Source organism: Apaloderma vittatum, unplaced genomic scaffold (assembly GCF_000703405.1).
Source record: "Apaloderma vittatum isolate BGI_N311 unplaced genomic scaffold, ASM70340v1 scaffold13400, whole genome shotgun sequence".
Taxonomy (NCBI): domain Eukaryota; kingdom Metazoa; phylum Chordata; class Aves; order Trogoniformes; family Trogonidae; genus Apaloderma; species Apaloderma vittatum.
Genome location: NW_009695150.1, coordinates 156 through 22276, shown reverse-complemented (window position 1 = coordinate 22276; position 22121 = coordinate 156). Strand labels below are relative to the sequence as shown.

The 22121-nt window shown below is 39.7% G+C and overlaps 1 protein-coding gene across 1 annotated transcript in view; it reads left to right on the top strand.

Moving 5' to 3' along the window:
- Nucleotides 1-21084, top strand: part of LOC104267141 (lens epithelium-derived growth factor) — a gene marked incomplete at both ends in the record, with an annotated part of 33364 nt that extends 12280 nt beyond the window's left edge. Inside the window, 10 exons of the mRNA XM_009870242.1 lie at nt 3038-3145; nt 4788-4850; nt 7013-7151; nt 8761-8836; nt 9717-9942; nt 10534-10649; nt 13068-13123; nt 14158-14228; nt 20083-20184; nt 20853-21084. Of these exons, the coding sequence (XP_009868544.1) occupies nt 3038-3145; nt 4788-4850; nt 7013-7151; nt 8761-8836; nt 9717-9942; nt 10534-10649; nt 13068-13123; nt 14158-14228; nt 20083-20184; nt 20853-21084 (1189 nt within the window). The remainder of the gene's footprint in view (nt 1-3037; nt 3146-4787; nt 4851-7012; nt 7152-8760; nt 8837-9716; nt 9943-10533; nt 10650-13067; nt 13124-14157; nt 14229-20082; nt 20185-20852) is intronic.
- Nucleotides 21085-22121: the final 1037 nt, after the last annotated feature.

The window sequence follows — 22121 nt, the reverse complement described above, 5'->3', positions numbered from 1 at the left end:
AAGATCTAGCTTTAAGTTTCCCTTTCTTTTTTTGAAGACTTGTTAATATCATAGGCAGGTAGGACTGTCTCTTTCCGTTCTGACAGTTTTTGTTGAAAAGGTTAACAGAGCATTAGGTTCTGTCTGGGCTTAAAGGGTTCTTCGGTGTGTTTGCTTGAACAGATATAAGAATCAGTTTGAATCAGGCCATGCTCTTAATGGACTAATTAGGATATAAATGGATATAAAGGATTTCATAGCTGTATCAGTTGAACTCTGACTCGGGAAAGTATCTATGAATAATCAGTAAACAGTAGTTTATGTAGACAGTTTAGTTTCTTTGCTTTGTAAGTGTGTGCATACCTGTCCTGGCTTGAGCTGAACAGAACCAGTTCTGTTCAAGGATTTTTAGTTTTCAGCTCAGTCTCTTTTAAGAGACTGCACTTTCTGAAGATAGCCGCATGCTTTTGCAGTGTCTTCTGCTAGCAGTGATAACACCTGATGTTTACAGTCACTGCCAGGGACTGGGTTGCAGAAGGGCTCTTGCTGATACTTGCTCCTGTAGTGCCCAAGGCCACTGCTGGCTCTTGTGTGCCACGCTGGGGGTGCCGGGTAGTAGGAGGGATCACAAGGAAGTAAAAGGTTGCACCTCCAGCGAGTAACAGACAGGACAGATGACCAACAAGCGTATTCCATTCCATATGTGTCAGGTTCAGTATAAAACTGGGAGATTGTGGGGATTAAGGTCTCTTCTTCAATGGCTGGTGTCCAGGGAGGATTCTATCCTGATTCAGATCCTGAGTTTCTGAATCCAGCTCCTGTGTTTGGTTCCCCTCTGCCACTGAGTCTGAGGCTTCCCCAGTCTAGCTGCCCTGCAGCATCAGTGATCCCCACTACTGTTGAGGGAGGAGTCAAATTTGATACTGGTTTTGTGTATATTTGGTTATAGTTCATTATTATATTATTTCTTTACTCGTACTACTAATTATTAAATCTGTTTTAGCCTTCCAATCCTTAAGTCTCTTTGCCGTATTCCCTTTCCCTTGCCATTTGGGAAGGGAGAGGGATTAGAGAGCATCTGTCGGCTTTCAGTGGCTGTCCCAGCCCTACACCTCAACAATACTGTACAGACCTTCCAAAACAAGATTGTGTTCTCTTTAAAGATATTGTACTCCTACTAAGAAAATGCATTCTTGTCTGAAACATCCTTGTTTCAGCTTACTGGTGCTGGTAGGTACTTTGTACTCTTAAGAGTTGAACCTTCCTAGCTTACTGTGCACCTACTGATACGAGTGTACCACACTGCTTTGAACTCTTATCTTTGAATGTTTTATTTTGTTCATGCAGGTGGTTTTTGTCATATGACATGAAAGAAATACGTGTCATCTCTTGGGTTTTTTTTTAAGAAGAGTAGAATTCTAAAATGATTCAGATGGGATTGATACATTCACGCCATCTCATTTATTTGTAACTACTTTCTGGAGATTTCTACACTACAGGATGAACAGTGCCCTTAAATTGTCAGACTATTTTGAATAGACTTGCCTTAATTGTGACTGTTTTCCTTTTGGTCAGTTGCCAAGATTTAGTGTAGTTTTTCTGTAGGTGTAGCTGACTGTTCTTAGGTGTTGATTCACAAGATTCAGATGAAATTGCAATGTGTCAAATGCATACTTCTGTAGGATTAGTGCCTAGTAGCTTTTTTTTCCAAGAAGAAAAAAGGCCTTTGGTTGGAGGAAAAAAAAACTACTGGTAGTACACTGATGGATGATGTTCAGAGTTATTTTGTTGAGTTGAAAACTGCAGAGTTATTCATGGGTTCCATAATTCAGCACTTCCACATGTGCAAAGTCAGTGTGAGCTGATCTTCTCTTAAACTGGACTGGTTCATCAGTTTACTTCTGCATGGGCAGAAATAGGCAGGACATAGGGACGACCACAAATCATGACTGAAAGGCAAAGAGTAAGTTTATTCTCGCTACCTGAGAACCTGAAGAATCTTTGCTGCAACACCTGGGCACAGGCACACAAGCAGCGATCGCACAAGCAGCACGACAAAGCAGCAGCACCGGCCCATGGAGGTCTTCTCTTGCTAAAAAGCGTGTGGTGTTTATACCACTGCTTTGTTATGTCGAACCTGTTGCCCTGTCTGCGTTCCTAGGATTCACACGACAGCTCTGCAGGTGGGGGATGTGAGAGATGCCCCTGCATCTATGCCAGGCCTCAGTTATCTTAAGCACGGCTCTGCTGCTGGTCAGGCACACGAGGCCAAGCAGCAACCTAGTAAAATGTACGTGTTCTCTGACACCCCCAGCTGCAAGTTGTTTGAGCGCACCTACAGTCCTCCTCACCGATCTTCTGCTGTATTCCCACAAATTCACTGAATTTCGGCAGCAAGCAGCATGTGCTAGTGGGGATGACAATGACTTAAGCTTCATGTTTCTTTTGAAAAAGTGCTCTTAGCCTGTCTTGAGCTGGCACTGTGAAAGAGAAACAGGGAGGATTAAAAAACATTTAAACGCAAAGATAGAATGGAAGATTCTGAACAGGTCTTTTTACAAAGTATGGAGGAAATTTTCTTTCTCTTTTTTTATGCAAATGTAGCTATAACTTTCTTTGTCATTGGTTATTGTACTCTGGTTTCCTGTGGTTTTAGTGTACCAGTGATTCTTCTTAAATTTGCAATCTGTAAAAAGACTCACTGATACTGCATGTCTTTGTAAGTAATTAGGAATACTGCGTGATAGACTTGTGCCTCAGTTGTTTTGTTCAATGTTGAATTTTTAAGAACTGTAACCACTTTAAAAAGGGATTTCACAAAAGCGGGACAAGGTAATAGCATTAACGTTGAGAGAATGAAGATCTAAAAAAATGCACCTATATAGTCTGCAAGAAAATGTTGGTTATTTTCAAGTAAATTATTATAAACTAGTGATTTTTCAAGTCTTAACTGCTCACCTAAAGTGAAAACTAGTATTTTAAGGTTTAGTGTATTCTCTTTTCACTATGAAATATTTTTAATGTATATTTTTTTACTCTGTGTGGACTCTCTTTGCAGTTATCCCCTAAAGGGGATAATAACTTGCCTACAGAAGCTGAGACAGAAGAAAAGGAGATGGATATTTCAAAGGAAGATGATCTACCTTCTGAAAAAAGCAATAAGGAAGTATGTGAAAGGTTTTTATATGTATGAAGAACATCTTAATATTATATTGATTGATGTAAGTCTATTAATGAGTACTAAGGAGCTGCAGTTACCACTAACTGTGGCAGTCTCAGGGGCTGTTTAATTCATAAGACTTCTTATGTATACACTTATGTTTATACCCCTTAATGAATCTAACAGGAATTGAAACTTTCATCAGAGAGGAGTCTTAGTGTAGCTTGACTAAAAACTTAATTAAAACAGGTGGAACCACAGTGTGTTTTTTATCCATTACTCTTTATTGCAAATGCATAAGATAAAGCACTAGATAAAGACTTCAGACGGACTAAAACTTGACACGTAGCTTTATTTAAAACAGAATATTATTTAGTACTTATTTCTTCCAGAAAAAAGTACCAATTACTAGATAAGCAGGAGGATTTTAATAGTTGAAAAGCAGGAGGTGTCTTCAGGATTTTACAGGATTCTTGTCTAAATTATCTCAGACAGATGGACCCAGTCAGCCTTTAGTAGACAGGTTTCCAGGAGTCCCATAGTTTAAGTAGCTGAATCCTTGGCCGTGGAACCAGTCCTGTAGCCCCGTTATTGCCTTCACAGATATGACCGCCCCTTTGAAAAGATTGATGAAAAAACTGCTTGTGCTCCAGAGCCCGTTCTGCTACCAGAGCTCTGCAATCCTTCCTGATGGTTGTCAGACTGCTTCTGGCTGTGTCATTGGTGCCCACATGAAACAACAGTAGGGGGTAATAGTAGGCTGGATGAGGTTTGGTAGTCTCTCAGTGAGATTCCTAATATGAGCCCCTGGCAAATAATATAAATTGTTCTGCACCTAGGTCATGGCAATCTCAAGCACAAATACAGGCTGAGTGATGAGTGGATTGAGAGCAGCCTGATCTGAGAGGTGCTTGGGAGTATTGGAGGATGAAAAACTGAGTATGAGCTGGCAAAGTGCTCTTGCAGCCTAGGCGGCCAGTTGTGTCCTGGGCTGCACCAAAAGAAGTGGGGCCAGCAGGGCAAGGGAGGTGATTCTCCTGCTCTATTGAGACCCCACCTGCAATGCTGTGTCCAGCTCTGGGGCCCCCAGCATAAGAAAGACATGGTCCTGCTCCAGTAACTCCAGAGGAGGGCCATGAAGATGACTCGGGGCTGGAGCACCTCCACTGTGAGGACAGGCTGAGAGAGTTGGGGCTGTTCAGCCTAGAGAATAGAGGGCTCCAGGGAGACCTTGTAGTGGCCTAGAGGAAAGCTTGGGAGGGACTCTTTGTCAGGGAGTGTAGCAATAGGCCAGAGGGTAATGGTTTCAAACTGAAAGGGGGTAGATTTAGATTCTGGGAAGAAAATCTTTGCTGTGAGGTAACAGCAAACAGGTTTGTGTAACAGGTTGCCCAGAAAAGCTGCGGGTGTCCCCTCCCTGGAAGTGTTCAAGGCCAGGCTGGATGAGGCTTTGAGCAGCCTGGTCTCATGGGAGGTGTCCCTGCCCATGGCAAGGGGTTGGAACTAGATGATCTTCAATATCCCTTCCAGCCCAAACCATTCTGTGATTCTGTATGCTAGAGGCTTCAGTTTTGGTGAGAAAATAGAATAATTTAAAATATAACTTTGTTTTGTTAAGACTCTTGCCAATGTTTTTTAATTTTCACAGGATGTGGTGAAAAAAAATGATGCTTCTATTCCTAAAGTTGCTAGAAGAGGAAGAAAAAGAAAGGTAACAATATATTTACATTACTTCTTCTTAGTGGCATTTTTGGATGTGATGATACTGGATGTAATTTTCTTCAGTGAGAGATGATGCATAAGCTTAACTGCCGAAAGATTTGTGGGAATTAAAGTTTTTGCAGAGGGTGATTTATAAGTCTTAATTCTATTTGAACTTAATGTAGTGAGTTCCCATCTTTTCCCAAACAGTCCATGACAAGTAAGAAAAACCGCTGTTAGACAGTAATAAAATAGTCTCTTTTGAAACTCTGAGAAATTTCTTTTAACATCTTTGTCACACTGAACTAACACCTTAGATAATACCCTTTTTATGAGGTAGTGATTTTGTGGTTGTCTCAACCTGGAAAAAAATCAAAGTTTTATTTGAAAGAGGCAATTCCAGCTGCATGCTCAGCATGCTCCAGCCTTAATGTTCATGTGGTCACACAGCAAGCCACATCAGGGTACGGACCCAACTGAAAACTGTACTGAAGTGGGACAAAGTTTAATTTTAATTTGAAACAATTTAACTTAAAACATTAGTGCTGACAGCAGGGATGGAATGAGTGTGAAGTACCTGTGCTCTTAGTATGTTTGTCACAGATAAGTAGCATGCTGCGTTTCGCTTGCTTCATAAAAAAGATGTGTTTGGATGCTCATACAAAAATGACTTGAATCTTTAAAAAATTTAATTTAAAGAGTACCTTATTCTTAAAAACATAAGAAAATCAAAATAAAATTAAAAAAACCTTCTAGTCTGAAACAGCAAGAAGTTGGAAGAGTGACTATGCATACATGTGATTTCAGCTTGTCGATGGAAGAGAAGCCTCAAGGTGACACACATGCAAAAAAAAATTCATTCTTTGCTTTTTCAAAAAGCACTCAAATCCTATGTTTAGTGTGTTTTGGGTTTTTTTTGTTTTGTTTGAGGTGGCAGGTTTTCAGCATCATAAGGCACTGCAAGCCTAAGATTTCCTGTCACATTTACTAGCTTCAGCTGACAGACTGGTGTTTGGCACATGTGCATGTTGCAAGGGGTTTATCCAGAAACTTCCGTTACTGCATTACTGCAGGCCGTTACTGAACAGATAAAAGTAATATTTCAGGAGATACATCAGAAAAATGGGCTCACTATTCGGTTAAATGACCTCAAATGTGTTTCTTATTTGTGTTAAGAAACACGGTGTTTTCTTTTCCTGGTATTGTTAAAAAGGCAGCACTCCAACAGGTATTTTTCTGTCTTCGTTTAAACAGTCTTCTTGCTGGCTGATGGAAAGCATAGTTAGTATACGAGATGTACCTCTACTCTGTTCTAGATTTTTGTCTCTGTTCTTTAAAATTGTTTTTTATTATATATGCCCACAAATAATATTAAGATAAATACGTATTTGCCTAAAAATTCTCTGTTGCTGCTGGCTGATACTTTTGCATCACTGGGTTCTGGAAATATTTTCTCCAGTTGGGATTTTTCTCAGTTGTTGTCTCCATGTATGGGTGTGGAATGCTTCTGCAGAGAGATATGTGTCCTTTCATCAAGATAGTCTTTTGTCATAAGTTCTCTCTGTCTTTACAGCCTAACTCCCCTAAAATGTGTAGATGAAGGTCGTTGTGGCCAGTTAGTGCAGTTCAACATTTCATTATGAATAATTGGCTGTGGAGCTAGAAGCAGGTATTTTTCTGAATAGCTCCATCTACTGGCTTAGTACTTTGCAGCTAAAGGAGATGGTAGCATCTAAAAAGAGAATCTCTGCGTGAGGGAAAAAACCATGAGCTTGCCTGCTTGAAAGTAGTTTTGGCATGCTGTTATGGTGATCCTAAAAACAGTTACAAACAATCTTTTTCCTTTGTAGTACCAAGATAGCTTATTGTTCTGAAGATGAATGAAATTACATGAAACATTACTCTATCAGGTAGTGATGGTACCGCTTATTGTTCTGAAGATGAATGAAATTACATAAAACATTACTATATCAGGTAGTGATGGTGCAGAGAGGGTGAAATTAGTGATATTTAACTATTATCTGTTATTAAGGCTGGAGAAGTGTTTATTTCATGTATAGAAGCAATAGCTTTAAGTGCATTCCTAGAAATTTAAAACTGTTGTTTAGGAAACTAATTGAGATATTGGTGCCCTGTGGTTTTTTTCACTTGTAAAATTCTTTTTTAAATTAGGCTGAAAAACAAGCTGAAGCTGAGGAAGCATCAGCAGTGGCAACAGCAGCTGTGGCTGCAGCTGTGGCAGCAGCTGTGGCAGCAGCAGCTCCTTTGCCAGTGTCTCCAAAAGTAAGCCCCAAAAGAGGAAGACCAGCAGGTAACTTCAAAAGACAGGTTTAATATTTTCCACCACAGAAATATCTTGGTAGAATTCGTCAGGGAGCTATCTCTTTTCCCTCTAAGTAAGGCTTGTATTTGGACACAAGCATTGTCTTTAGAAAAGCCTTCTTTATAGAATGCTGCTAAACTATAGATATATGGTAAGTGCTCTTTGTGCATTGTTGCTCCATAAAGGTTTACATATGCATTAAAGATCTATAAAATACTTTAATTGTTAGAATATCCATTAAAAACAAGGAAGAAAGCTGGTGGAACAAAGAGCCTGTAGGTGGAGCTCAAAGGACAGTAAAAATAGAGCTGGGGTGAGTTATTTAAGAGATGTTTGTAGCAGTCTGTGTAGATTGATAGACAAGTGAAAAGAAGGTATAGCTGTCTAGTTTTTTTTTCAAATGCATAATTGGAACTATTTGGTGATAATTCTACAGTACTTATTTCTTTCAAAGTAGCAATGATCTAATTCACTGGAATTTTTATGGTAAGCTTGCTGATATTCCCGAATTTATCCCCAGCTACTATATCAAAAAACAGTTCCTGTAGCAGTGTGAGTACATTTTAAGAGCATCTGGTCTGGGAAACAAACAATTTATACTCATCTGTATCTGCTGACAATATGAAAATAACTGTGAGGAAGTGCAATCACAGTTAACTAGGCTTAATTACTTTTTCCTTGGAAACTGTGAGGAGATTAATTCAGCTTCCCTTTTCTCCCCCCTTTCTTCATTTGCATGTATTAAATTTTTAATATTTGTTTGTGTGTTTTTATCTTAACAATTTTTCACTTGTTTGTTTTTCCTAACTAGTGTCTGTAAAAAGCAGGAAAGGATCTATAAGATGCTTTCACCCCCTGTATAAATGCCTTTTTATAAGATGTACTATGCAGCCTTTTCTGGTGCTGATGTGGTGCATGCATCTGTTGCTTAACAGTGCTTCGTGCTAACACAAAATGGAATTTAAACACTGACTGTTGGGTTTCTTAACCACGTCTTTGCTCTGGTATCAGACAAGCATCTGACGGATGTAAGTGCCAAGGCAGAAACGGTTAGCCTGATTCCTAACAGTGAGGTGAACCGGAAAACAGAAAGTTTAGCTCTGTACTGTAGTGTGGTGGTGGAACTTCTAGCTTGGTGGTTTGTTGTAAAGAAAAGTGATGGAAGCCTCATGATAATATCTCAAAATAATGATAAACAGACTTTATAAACGTGGACACTAAATGACATCTCTCCGTTCTCTAATTTCAGATTTTCTCATTCTCTAATTTGACACTTGTTCATATTAGTTATGTCATATGAAACATCCTAATTGCACAGAGTGGAAAAAACTACAAGAACTGGTAGCTGGAGCCTGTGGCTAAAAAAAAATACCAAAGTTTTTGATTTGCCAGCCAACTAGAAAAAGTACCAACACTTTAATTTTTCAGATCTTGTTTAAAGTTTGGTGCTCACTTAACACTTGCATTTTGTAGAATAAAAGAAGGGTATGTATTCTGATTGAAGTGTAACTTCTGTCTATTAAGTAAGAATCTTTCCTTATAAACAAGGAGCAGATGGTGGCTGTGGACTAACCTGTTATTTCTGTACAAATACTAGCTTCTGAAATAAAGGTTCCAAAACCAAGAGGGAGACCCAAGTTGGTGAAACCACCGTGTCTTTCAGAGGGTGACTTGTGAGTTGTTCTGTTTTGTTTTTTAATATAAAACTTCTTCATTGTAAATCATGTTGTTACTTATGTTAAGACTTCATAATTAGTACTGATTTTCCTGTCAGATTTTTGCTCCTTTAGCGTTCAGCCTGAGTTACTGTTTGCTTTGGTGGTGCTGTTTACAGCTCAGGTAGTTGATACACAGTAACTGAACGTAGTACATTTCTGAAACAGGAGACAGAAGATTTTTACCTTCCTAACCTGTGCAAAATTCCTTACATAGTTATGTGCCGAGTGGAGAGGAAAATGTATTTATTAAAAGACAAGAACGGGCAAAACTAAAATACTGAACTTTTTTTTTTACATTTTTGTTTTATACATTTTTTCTGCTGTAATTCCAACATTATTTGTTGCCCAACTGTTGTTTTTACCCTCTTCAGTTTTTATGTCAATTTCTTAGTGGTTCTACTAACTGAAAAGTTGAGCATTAGTGTAGTTTTCCATAGGTTAGCACACAAGCAGTTTCAGTATATGTACACCTTAAGTATCCATTATAAAATTCGTTTACACTGTATGCAGTCTTAGTCCTGCAGACACATAGGTGTGTGGAGAACTTCAGAGCATCTTCTTCTTGATTTTTTAATCTATGTGCATATATCAACATTAGCTTTGTTAGAACCTCCGTGCTAGTATTTATTCCTTGTTTTGCTTAGGCAGTGAGTTTAATTTTAGAAAAAGACTGAGTAGTTTTTGAAGAGCCATTAAATGAATGGAGGGTGAATTAATTTCATAATTTTTAATATTCTGTGGTAAAAAAAAAAACAACACCACACAACTAGAATGTAGTATTTTAAACTCACTGTAGATAATGGATATGATGCCTAAGTACTGTCGATGTTCCTAGTGTTAATGAGGAAGAGAAGGCAAAGAAAAAAGGACCAGAGGAAAAGCCCAAAAAGCAAATGAAGAAAGATGAGGAAGGTCAGAAGGAAGATGAGAAATCAAAGAAGGAATTTGATAAAAAGGAAGGAAAGAAAGAGGCTGAATCAAAAAGGAAAAATGCTGCAAAAGTGGGTTCTGGATCAGCTTCTGATTCTGAAGATGATGGAGAAGAACAAGAAGGTGACAAGGTAAAATTTTTCTTTCCTGATGTGTGTATTAAAGAGGAAAGTCATATCAGTGAACATCTTTCTTGAAGTCAATGCTACATCTTAGTAACGATTGAAGCCCTGTGGCTAGGTAATATAGGTAACATAGAATAAAAGTTGAAGAACCTATTTTTGTCAGATAATTTATTCATGGATGTTTTCTAAGAACAGCATCTTTTCAAAGACATTTTAACAAAAGATTTAAAGATAGCATTTATTTTGTCAAAAGATTTTTTTCCACCTGTGTTGCTTGGAACACAGACTTTTTTTTTCCTTTGGGTGCATTTAAGAGAACACTTGGCTTGAAATCAAGTTTTTGAAAGGTATAAAGCTATCCCTAGCTAATCATTTTGAATGTCTGGTGCTTTGGGTATTTTGACTTACGTTAGAAAGGAAAAAAGGGAGAAAGGACTGAAGAAATTCAGAACTTAATTGTAGTTTGCAGGGAACACTCACTCTTGTCAGGTTGTTCCATGTGATTCTTCAAAGATATTTAGTGTAGATGGCCAGGTAAGCAATAATATAATAATACTGGTTTTCTTTTTCCAATCCTAAAATCCCAAATGAAAACAGAAGAAGAAAGGAGGAAGAAGTTTTCAGACTCCTAGAAGAAACATCGTAAGAGGTCAGCATGAGAGGGAAGTTACGGAAAGAAAGCGTAAGCAAGAGGAACAGGCAGAATCTGAATCGTGAGTATGTCTTTAACATGTGATGTCTGCAAGTTGTAGGAGTGCTTTGAAACTAACAGAAGACAATACCTGAAAAAAATCCAGACTGGATTGCACTGTGTTGAGTTGTTCTCTCCCCCCACCCTTTTTTGTCTTATTTCTTCTCAAGTGGAGAGTAAAAAGCTCCTGTAAACCAACATTTTTTTGTGAGAGGATGGGAAGAACTGAACATAGAAATGAAATCAGTCTTTCAGTGACTTACATTTTCTAGCAGAAGACAGCTGGTGGGTTCTGTTTAGAAGTGACCTGGGAATATGCACATGAAAATGGATCAGTGTGAAAAACTATTCAGGACAGCCATATATTTTTCTTTTAAGTTTTGGGTACATTAGATTGAGAACTGGTAGGACATATTAATCCGTAGTTGTGGATTTTTGATCAGGTTGTGGAATGCATAGGGTTATCTGGAAAACGTTTCCTTCTCTGTCTGGCAGCTGGAGCACACACCGTCAGACAGAACAAGGAAAAAATTAAGAATTATTCTATTCTAGCACTGCAAAGCCAGTAGAGTGATACCAAGAGCAGCCTGCATTCGGAAGATAAATTATCACAAACGAATCGAGCATAAGATTAGGGAGAAGATCCTGCCAGAACCTGGGGGGCGGGACAATAGGAAGAAATCTGACTCATTCTCAAGAATGGGTGAGGAAGCTGCCACCACAAGAGCATGATGTGTTCCCATCCCCACAGTTGGTAGGAGGGCAGAAGAAAGGGAGAACAAGGTAAAAATTCAGGGAAAAAGGAGGAGGATGATGGTCCCCTTCACCTGTAACAACAAAATTCTACCTTTTTCACATTCATTAACAAAAATCTAGTTTGTTTGGGGCTTTTTATCCTTTAGCCCTTTCTTTGTCTATTCCTCCTGTCACTCCTTCTCTGGCAACCTAATGAAATTACCCTACTCACCTGTAGCATACCTAAGCACTTCCAACTCCAGAGACAGTAAATTGTCCTTAGCATCTTTGCAGCTCTTCTCTATTTAAATCTGACATATGCTAATTGATTTCTTCAATCAAACTGGTATATATTGATTTGGTATAATAATCAAATCTCCTCTACTTTTAAGTAGCTGTCATGTTTTATGTGTTAAAGAGTAGATAGACTTTTCTTTCAGTAACATAAACGAGTAGTGGTTAATGAATGCATAATGAATTTAATTGTAGCTGATGACTAATACCACAAAACTCAATACTGATAAAAAGTAAAAAGACCTCTCTTTGTGCTGTCTGCAAGTTCCTCTACTAATACACTTGATATAGGCTGATAAGATTGTTGTTGTTGTTACTTTTCTCATTAGCATAGTTTCAATTTTCTGGTCTTTGTACCTACTTCATTAATTACAATTTAAGGCTAGTAACACTTGGTACACCATTCTCTACATATACGAAGTTTACATGTACCACTTAAATTGTGTAACCTTGTGCTGCTAGTTGAAGTAAAACAGTCGTACGTGCTCGTGATTCTGTAACTAGGTAGAGCGTGAAAGGAACATGGAAGGTGATAGACATGCTGGCTTGGATATTTTGTGGATGGATATTGCTTTGACAGTTAGAAAATTGGTCAGAGGATATTCAGTCATGATGTGCCGGAATGTGTGAATTCCAAAATGAGGCTTTGTAACCCCTCAGTAAGATAAGACTAAGGAGTTAAGCAGGGTTTCATGACTGTCTCTGAATAAAAGGTTCAAAAGCTTGTTTGAAATACATGTCTTCATCCCATAACTGAGATGGAGACAAGTCTTGTTTTATTTTATTTTTCTTCTCAGTTTTATTTTTAGTTAAATAATTAAAGAGCCAGGAGGTTTCAATGAACTTACACTGGATCTTTTTCCTGTATTAGTATTTACTTCAAGAATATTTACATTATCATTGATACATTTATGGTCAGTTGTAGGATACTTACACTGTTACAATTAATTATATGAGAAAGTAAGTCACATAGAAATGGATTATGACTAATTGATCTCTCCATAATTCCCTGTGGCAGTGTTAAATAGTTTCACTCTTTTTGTCATCATAGCAAAAATATTTTCTTTCTTCCATAAGTTCGTTCCGTACAATGCCATCTTACCAATTTGTGTGTTCAACCAAAACAAAATACAGTTTGGAAATTTGATTTGTTTTTAAAACTGTTTAATTTGCTGCTTCTAGGGGAACGTGTCTGCCAGTATGGAGTATTCATAAGCAGTATCTAAACTAACCAATTTTGTTAATTTGTTTTAGTCTTTGAAAATGAGGGTTTGGCTCTTTGTGGTTTTTGCATGCTAATGTTTTACTGAGATAATACGTCAAAATAGTGCATCTCGTCTAAAAATCCAGAAAAAAAAGGACAAGACAGACTTGACAAATATTGTAAAAACACTTTTAACATTTTTGATAGGCAGAGTAAAGACGAAGGCAAGAAGACAGAAGTTAAGAGGATGGAGAAGAAGAGAGGTTAGTGTAAAGAAGCTAAAACAGTATTTTTGGTCATCTTAAATTTTGAACAGAATTAGCTGCCTGGTATGACAATTTACTGCTAAGCAATGGCTGTGATGTCCGAGGTGTTTGATCCATGTCTGTGAAGCAGTGCATTCCTGTTCTGTGTTCCTTCTTCAGTGCATTAGAAGATGCCTTTGCTATTCCCATTTTACTGTCATTTGAGCTTTTAAACCTGTATAGTTGCTTCTATTTGTGAACAAGAAACAAAAGCTTTTACTCTTTGAACTAAATTATTTAAGCTTTTCTCTTCCTTTTTTCCTTTCTGTTTTCTCCTAACACAATAATCTGAGGGACCCCTCGAAAGTGTGATGACAAGTTTTACTAGACGCTTGCTAAGCAAGAGGCTTGTTATTCCTAAGCAAGAGGCTTAGATTCAGATTACTGTGGTTTTGTCAGCTAACCCACACTTGCAAACTGACATTCATAGGGATACGTCATTCCTTTTTTAGTACTCCCATCTTTAAGGGCAATCCAAACCACTGGCTGTAATTTGTAGTGTAGTACAGATCCAGTGGCAGAGACTCCAACCAACCCAGTTTTTGCAGGGGAGAATAAAATTATCTAAACACATCAAAGATGGACTGGGCTTGAAGGAAACCATTTGTTTGCAGTATTGTTCAGGATATGTACCACTTGTGTACCAAAAAATCCAAACAGGCATTCAGCATATGAATTAGAGGTGGACATGTTCATTCATCTTGCACAGCTGTTGGAGCATGTGTACTGGGAACGTTTTTCTTGGGTGGATTTGGACTGTAACTTGAATCATGTCCAAATTACTGAAAACAAAACCATCAATATTCAGGTGTCCTGTCGTTCCTGATAATAAGCCCTGTAGTGTATCTAAGTGTGCACCTGCATCGTCGTCTGATGTAGAGTGCCTGCCCACTTTTTTCCTGCAGTTCAGATTTATGCAAAGGTTTCAATTTCCATGAAAAGAAACTTGATGTGGTTATCAAATATTCGTGCATACTATTTTTAATTTTCAGAAACGTCAATGGATTCTAGGCTTCAAAGGATACATGCAGAAATTAAGAACTCCCTGAAAATTGATAATCTTGTAAGTATATTTTTTTAGCTGATTTATGTGTACAATTCCAGTAGGAAATACCTGGCAGACATGTTTGTTTTTAATTATATTCTGAGGATGCATGGAATTTTTTTCTATTTGAAAGATAACTGCCACTTAAATGAGGTTATTGTGGATATTAAAAGATCATTGTCAGCCAGTAAAATTGGTTTTGTCTGAAAATATTTCACAATAAATTATTTACTGGAAGCATTCAGACAGAGTGCTGTCGAACAAAGGATGTCTGTCAGCTCAGCCCGAGCCCTGCAGAAGCACCAAAAGAACACGATGGGTATAGTAGTGGCAGGCTCACTGATGGAAGGGCTGGACCCCCCATCTGCTGACCCCACTCATAGTCTCAAGAAGTCTGCTGCTAGCGGAGGGCTCAGATTTGGAACATCACAGACAGATGGTTGAAGCTTGTCTGGCCTTAAAGCAATTAATTAACTGCTGCTGGTTTTCTGTATTGGGTGCCAATGATACAGTCTGAGGAGCCTGCAAAGTTTCAGGCAAAGTCATGGTCAAGATGTAGGGACCTGCGTGCTCTGCACTGGGACAGGTAAGCCAACGGAGAGCTTATGAGTTAGGATTAGTGGGCCAACCAATATGAGTGACATCCTGAGGATGTCAACTCCACTGGCCCTGATCAGGCAGAATTAGAGAAGGAAGTCATCGTAAGGCACTTAGGAGACACCTTGGGTTCAAAGACTCTGGTCCTTGAATCATCCTGGTATCTGCTAAAAGGACAACATGGTGATTATACAGCAATCCAGGAAGCTTGTGGAGTGTGATAACTTCCTAACAGAAGCAGTGAAGGAACTGATAAGGGAAGAGGCCCTGTCAGATCTCTGCCTTAAAAATTAAGATCTGGTCAGGGATGTGGAGGTTGCGGGCAGCCAACAGTGACTGAGATAGTGGAGTTTAGGATTCTAGGAAGAGGGAGCAGGGTAAGAAAGATCACAGCCCTGGACTCAGGAGAGCAGACTTTGGCCTCTGCAGGGGTCTGCTTGGAAGAATCTCTTGAGAGACCATGCTGGAGAGAGGAAGGGACTAGGAGATCTGACTTGCTTTTAGGTGTTACCTCATTCACAAAACTGGTTCATCTTGACAAGCAGGAAAAAAACAAACAGGGCAGGAGGGCTGCGTGGATGAACAAAGTGTTCCTGACTGTAGTCAGCACGCAAAAAAAGGAAGCATATGGAAAGTGGACACAGGGACAGGTGACCTAGGAAGAATATGCTGACACTGTCCAGGAGGGATGTGCTTAGGAAAGCCAAAATCCATCTGGAGTTAAGCCTAGGTAGAGAAATGAAGGACAACAAAGCTTCTTCATGTACCTCACCAGCAAAAGGAAGACCTGGAGAACGTGGGCCTGTTGCTGAGTAATGATTTAGGGGATATAGTGAAGAAGGACAAGAAGGTTAAGGTACTCCTTCTTGACCTCAGTTTGCTCGTACAGTTCCTTTCAGGAATCCTGGGTCCCTGAAACAAGTGAAAAGTCCAGAACAAGAAGGATTGGATGCTCAGTGGACAAGGGTCAAATTAACGAACAATTTAACAAAGTGTGACCTCGTGCTGAATAAACTGAAGAGTGCTGAGGGAGCCGGATGATGTCGTTGTGCATTCACTCCATTTTATTTTTGAAAAATCCTGGTAATTATGGGGAGGTTCTTGACAACTAGAAGGTGGTAAATGTCACCCTTATCATCCAGAAGCAGAATCTGGGAAACTGCATGCCAGTCGGCTTCACGTGGATCCCTTGGAAGGTGATGGAGCAGATCCTCTTGGAAATTTTTCCAGTAATACAAAGGACAGTAAGGTCTCTGGGACTTTTCAGCATGGATTAATGAAGTGGTAATCATGCTTGACCAAACCAACATCCTTCTGTGAGGTGACTGGCTTGGTGGATGAGGGAGAGCAGTGGATGTTGCCTAGTTATTAAGTTTAAAAAGGCTTTTGACAGTGTCTCTCCTAATAGCCTCATAGACAAACTGATGAAGTCTGGACTAAGTAAGTGAATAGCAACATGGACTTCAAACTGCCTGAACTGCAGGGAACTGCAGGAACTGTGCTCAGTGACAGTGTGTCCAGCTAAAGTACAATGACTAATAGTCAATACTATTAAAGCTTCTTCATTAATGACAGGATGATGGGACAGACCACACCTGTAGCAAGTTTCTGATGACGGAAAAGTGAAAGGGGAGGCTTGTTGGGTGTGGTGCCTTCCAGAGGCTTGGAGAAATGGGCCAGCAGGAACTTCATGAAGTTCAACAAAGGTCCCAGTTCTGCAACTGTGAAGGAATAACCCTGTGTGCCAAGCATGGGCGTGGGGACTCAGTGGCTGGAAAACAGCTTGTCAGAAAATTCCCTGCGAGTGTTGGTGGACACCAAGTTTACTATGAGCCAGCAATGTGCTCTTGTGGCAAAGGTGGCCAGCAGCCTCCTGGGCTGCATTAGAGTTGCAAAAACATGGAGGGAGGTGATGGCTGTCCTCTGTTTGGCACTGGTGAGACACTGGATCCTGTTTTGGGCTCCCCAGTGTAACAGAGACATAGAGGTGCTGTACGGAGCCCGGTAAGGGGCCACGAAGATGATTTAAGGGCTTGGAGCATCTATCATGGAAGGAAAAGCTAAAATTGCTGGAGAAGCTCAACCTGGAGAAGAGAAGGCTGAGAGGGGGATCTTCCTGTGTGCAAATATCTGAATGGATCATGGAAAGACAGCAGAACCAGATTCATCTGAGTGAAAGGACAAGAGCCAGTGAACACTGATGTCAGTATAGGAGATACTGCTTAAACATAAACCCAAGGTTTTTTTACAGTGAGGGTTGTCAAGCACCTGCACATTTTCATCTAAATTCTTCTAGCTCATAATCCACTGTTAACGGTTGGGCAGCCACAACGAACAGGGAAGGACCTGAGCTGTATGCTTCTTTAAGCCTGTTTTAATTTCTATGCTTTTGGTGCTTTAGAATAATACTACAAGGTATTCTGAATTCAAGATTATTTGTGCTTTTCTTGTTTTTGTTTTGATTTGATTTTTTTCTCAAACTGAAATGTCAGTTTGAGACCAGATCAAAAATACTTCACCAGTCTCTTACGTAGTTGAAGTGTCGGAGGGGATGCAAATCTTGAAAAGTCTATTTCAGTTTCCACAACCAAAAAGGCACGTATAAGGCTTCATTCCACCTTTATATACTGCTGAAGACAGGAAAATTCTTGCTACCACTGTTAAGTGGGCCAAGGAGAGGTGTGAGAGTGACATCAGTTTGAGGACTTTCCCTAACAAATTATATGGCCTTTTCAGAGTACCATTGCATGGATGGTGCTGAAAATGGATTCAGCCTTAGATTTTTCTGTGTATCTTTATTTTATGAGCGCCATTTGTACAATGAGAAAATACGAGTGTCCATGAGGAAGCACATCAGTGTTGCCAAAAGTAGCAACTGCAAAGAAAGAACTGTCTGAACCAAGTGATAGTTTAGAAAGCTGACACTGGGTTATTAGCAAAGTTGGCAAAGCTTGGATGCTAGATGAAACTAGCATACCACATTGAAAAACTGCAACATATTTATTTTGTAGCTTCATCCCAGGCAAAAATATAGACTTGAGTACAGAGAGGGTAGAGAGTAGCCCCGAAGAGAAGGGCTTGAGGGTGTTGGTAGACGAGAAGCTCAACATGAGCCGGCAGTGCGCTCACGCAGCCCAGAAGGCCAACTGCATCCTGGGATGGATCAAGAGGAGCGTGGCCAGCAGATCAGGAGAGTTGCCTCTCCCCCTTTACTCTGCTCTTGTGAGACCCCGCCTCGAATACTGCGTCCAATTCTGGTGCCCCCACCATAAGAGGGACGTGGATCTGTTGGAACGAGTCCAGAGGAGGGTGACAAAGATGATCCAGGGGCTGGAGCACCTCTGCTATGAGGACAGGCTGAGGGAGCTGGGAGTGTTCAGCCTAGAGAAGACTCTGGAGGGACCTTATTGCTGCCTTCCAATACCTGAAGGGAACCTACAGGAAGGCTGGGGAGGGACTTTTTACAAGAGTGTCCAGTGATAAAACAAGGGGAAATGGATTGAAGCTGAAGGAGAATAGGTTTAGATTGGATCTTGGGAAGAAATTCTTCAGTACGAGGGTAGCAAGACTTGAATAAATTGCCCAGAGAGGTTGTGGATGCCCGTTCCTTGGAGATGTTCAAGGCCAAGTTGGATGAGGCCTTGAGCAACCTGATCTAGTTAAGGGCATCCCTGCCCACAGTGGGGAGGTTGGATTAAATGATCTCTAAGAACAAGAAACAGCAGTGTGAACACCAGCATCGGAGAAGAGAGGAAGTGCTCTGTGCTGCTGGAGCAGATATTCACATGCTGCCGGTGTAAAAGACCACAAAGGAGCAGATGTCTGCACTGTGGCCTGGGGAGAGCACATAGCGGAGCAGAGGAGGATGTTAAAGGGCAGGAGATGCATAGAGGAACCATGATGTACTGACCATCTGCCCCCCTGTACTGCCTGGGGGTGGGCTGGGGAGGGGAGCCTGGAGTGAAATCAAGTACAGGAGAGAGGGAGGAAGGGAAAGTGTTGATTTAATGTTGTTGTCTTTGTTTCTCAGGATCAACATCTATTTTAATTGGTTACAAATTATTATTTCCCCTTGGTAGAATCTGTTTTGCCCACAACAGTAACTGGTAATCCATTTCCTTGTCTTTGTCTTGACGCATGAGCTTTCTTTTTCCCCACCTGCACTGTTAACGAGGGAGCAGTGAGTGGCTGGCAGGGGAACTAGTGCTGGCCAAGGTGAACCCATTGCAGTGTTAAATAGGAGACATTCGTTTCCGGCATGGCCTATTCTTAAATTATTTTATTTAAGTCTGAGCCAATACTTTGTCTCAAAAGATAATTCACCTTAAATAAAATGTAAAAAGGTTTTACAGAACTTAACAGTTTGGCTTAAATAAATCTCTCCGCCTGATCCAGATACTAGATTCCCCTAAAATAGTTAAATGGGAAACCCCCATAATGCCACCAAACCTCTGATTTAGTGGTGTAATGGAACAAGCACCTTATAATATGGGGAAGAACATTGGTTGTAGAGCTACAGCAAGGACACTTAGTTTATGATACTTCTATTTAACAAGTAGACACAGTATAAGAGTTCTGCTGAACATAGTCCTGACCATCGTTTGTTTGGGTTTGGAGGTTTTTTTTTTAATATTAATTTCCATTGAGAACAGGAGCTACAACTTTATACTAGATGCAGACCTGTGCTGGCAAGGAATCTCTCTAAATAGGAAGTAAAATAAGCAAGAGGAGCTGAAGATAAGGAAGTTGAGAACTAAATGTTACAGAAAGAACACTTTAGTACAGTGGTTCTGAGAAATGGATGAGAAGCTCACATTATTACTTCTGGGTGCTGTGCATAGTGTGCTGCTCATCATACTTCTACCTGAAAAATCTACAAAGACACAGTTCTGTATATTAACTGCAGTCCACTTAAGATGCGTTGTTACCTTCTCAGTGGCAAGTCACTTGGGAAAAATTGTACATGGAAAAGGCTGACTGGAGAACAGCTTTAAGCACAGAAATACTACAGTTGTGAAAGTGGCATAAGGCTCGAGTTTGGAAGTATAAAAGTATTTTTAAAAATTGGAAGTTAGTCAAATATTCAAATAACTGTTACGAAAGTGGCTGAACAGCAACTGAGGTTAATTTTTCTTTGCAAGTTTGTGTAAATTGTTCTAAAATTAAGTACATAGTCAAATTAACGATGTAGGAAGATATCACTGACCATGTAAATGAATTTAGTATGGCTAATTAAGGATGTAAGTCTTAAAACTAACTTTTTGTTCATATACAGGACGTGAACAGGTGTATTGAGGCTCTTGATGAGCTTGCATCCCTTCAACTCACAATGCAGCAAGCTCAGAAACATACAGAGATGATTCTGACTCTAAAGAAGGTGAGATCTGCAATGATGATCAAAGTAACCTGTGTGTTTTTGTGAACTGATATCAGTATTATTTACTACCGGGGTACTGTGTCCAGTTCTGGTCCCCACAGCTCAAGAAGTATGTGGACAGACTGGAGAGGGTCCAAAGGAGGGCTGTGAAGATGGTCAAGGGGCTGGAGAACCAGCTCTCTAAGGAAAGACTTGAAGGGGTTAGATCTTGTCTTGCCGGAGAGGTCTCAGGGGACCTCATCACAGTATTCCAGCACTTAAAGGGCTGCTACAAAGAGGACAGAGGCTCTCCCTTCATGAGTAGCCACATGGAGAAGACAAGGGGCAACAGGTAAAAGTGACACTGGAGGAGGTTTCATCTTAATGTGTATATAAAGAAAATTTTTTACAGTGAGAACAGTAATTATCTGCAACAATCTCCTCTGTGGTGGAGTCCTCATCACTTGAGGTTTCCAAGACGTAACTGAACAGAGTGCTTGATAATCTCATCCAGGCTCCCTTACCACAAAGGTCCCTTCTAACCTGGGCTGTTCTGTGATACTCCAGAGAGTGTAAAACGCTATTATCTTTTTTCAGGTTAAATTAAAAATTTAATCTAGCACATGGTCAAATTACATAGGTATTTAAATACCTAAGTGGAGCTCACTGTTTTATTTCTCTGCTTTCAGATACGGAAATTCAAAGTTAGTCAAGTTATCATGGAGAAGTCTACGATGTTGTATAACAAGTTCAAGACCATGTTTCTAGTTGGGGAAGGGGATTCTGTTCTTTCGCAAGTACTAAATAAATCACTTGCTGAGCAGAAGCAGCATGAGGAAGCCAACAAAACCAAAGAACAGTGGAAGAAAGGAGCAAACAAAAAAATGGAAAAGGAAAAGGACCAAACAGGTGAGTGTCACTGTGTTTTCAGCTTCTTGTCACATGAAAGACTTAATTTCCATCAATTTCTGAGCCCGCTTCAAAAACCCCTTGATATAGGGATTCTGCCTATCTATTAAAACCTTTGTATCTGAAATAGTCAAGAATAATACTGCTTTAAGTTTGAAGTTCAAGAGTATAAGGTTTTCTCTGGCTATTTTACCTTTACTACCTGAAGGGGAGGGCTTTTGCAATAACTGAGTTTAGCATTATTGACTTCTCTGTAAATTTTCTATTTTTTGTTACCTTCTGGAATAAAAAAAACCAAACCAAAACAAAAAACCCCACATTAAATTATGAGGTAGAATAACATACTGCCTTTCATTCCTCAAGCAACCTTTTGGTGCCTAGACTTCCACCTGTGCTTAACTGTTTAATTTCCTTCAGTGGCGTCTTCCTGTATCATTCATGCTACTACATATAGCAGCGGCTTGTAACCACTGATGCGCTACTTCTGTGGTGCATCTTTAGTAGATCAGTCTAAAAGTAAAAAAATAATCATGATTTAGGGGAGAACAGGCTTTTATGCTCGTAGCAGTACTATTCTAGATTAATCATGAACATTTGTACAAGTACAGCATGATATTGAAAGCGTTTTGTATTAAGCATGCTCTACAACAATTTGTCAGCTATTTAAAAAAAAAAGGGAAAGAAATGTAGTAAAATAGATGCAGGCGTTTTTTAACAGAGGAACGAGATGAGACAGAGACCCTGGAAAGCTGTTTCGCAAATGAACTGAAATCCTTTGAAGGTGTAGAAATTAGACTTATCTATTACAATTATTTAGATCCTTGATCTCCTTAAGCACTGGAGAGAAATTTACTTTGAAATTGAATCATGGGAGCAAAATTGTTTCAGAAAACTGTTTGAAAGTTACACCCCCGACATGTGGAATAAACAAGTTACTTTAACTGAGGTAACTGGGAATGCCAAGGATTCAGAATAACTGTAGTTGAAATGCTCCTGAACATTTAACTGCTGAGAAAGCGAGGGTGATGATAAAATCCAACCATTTTATG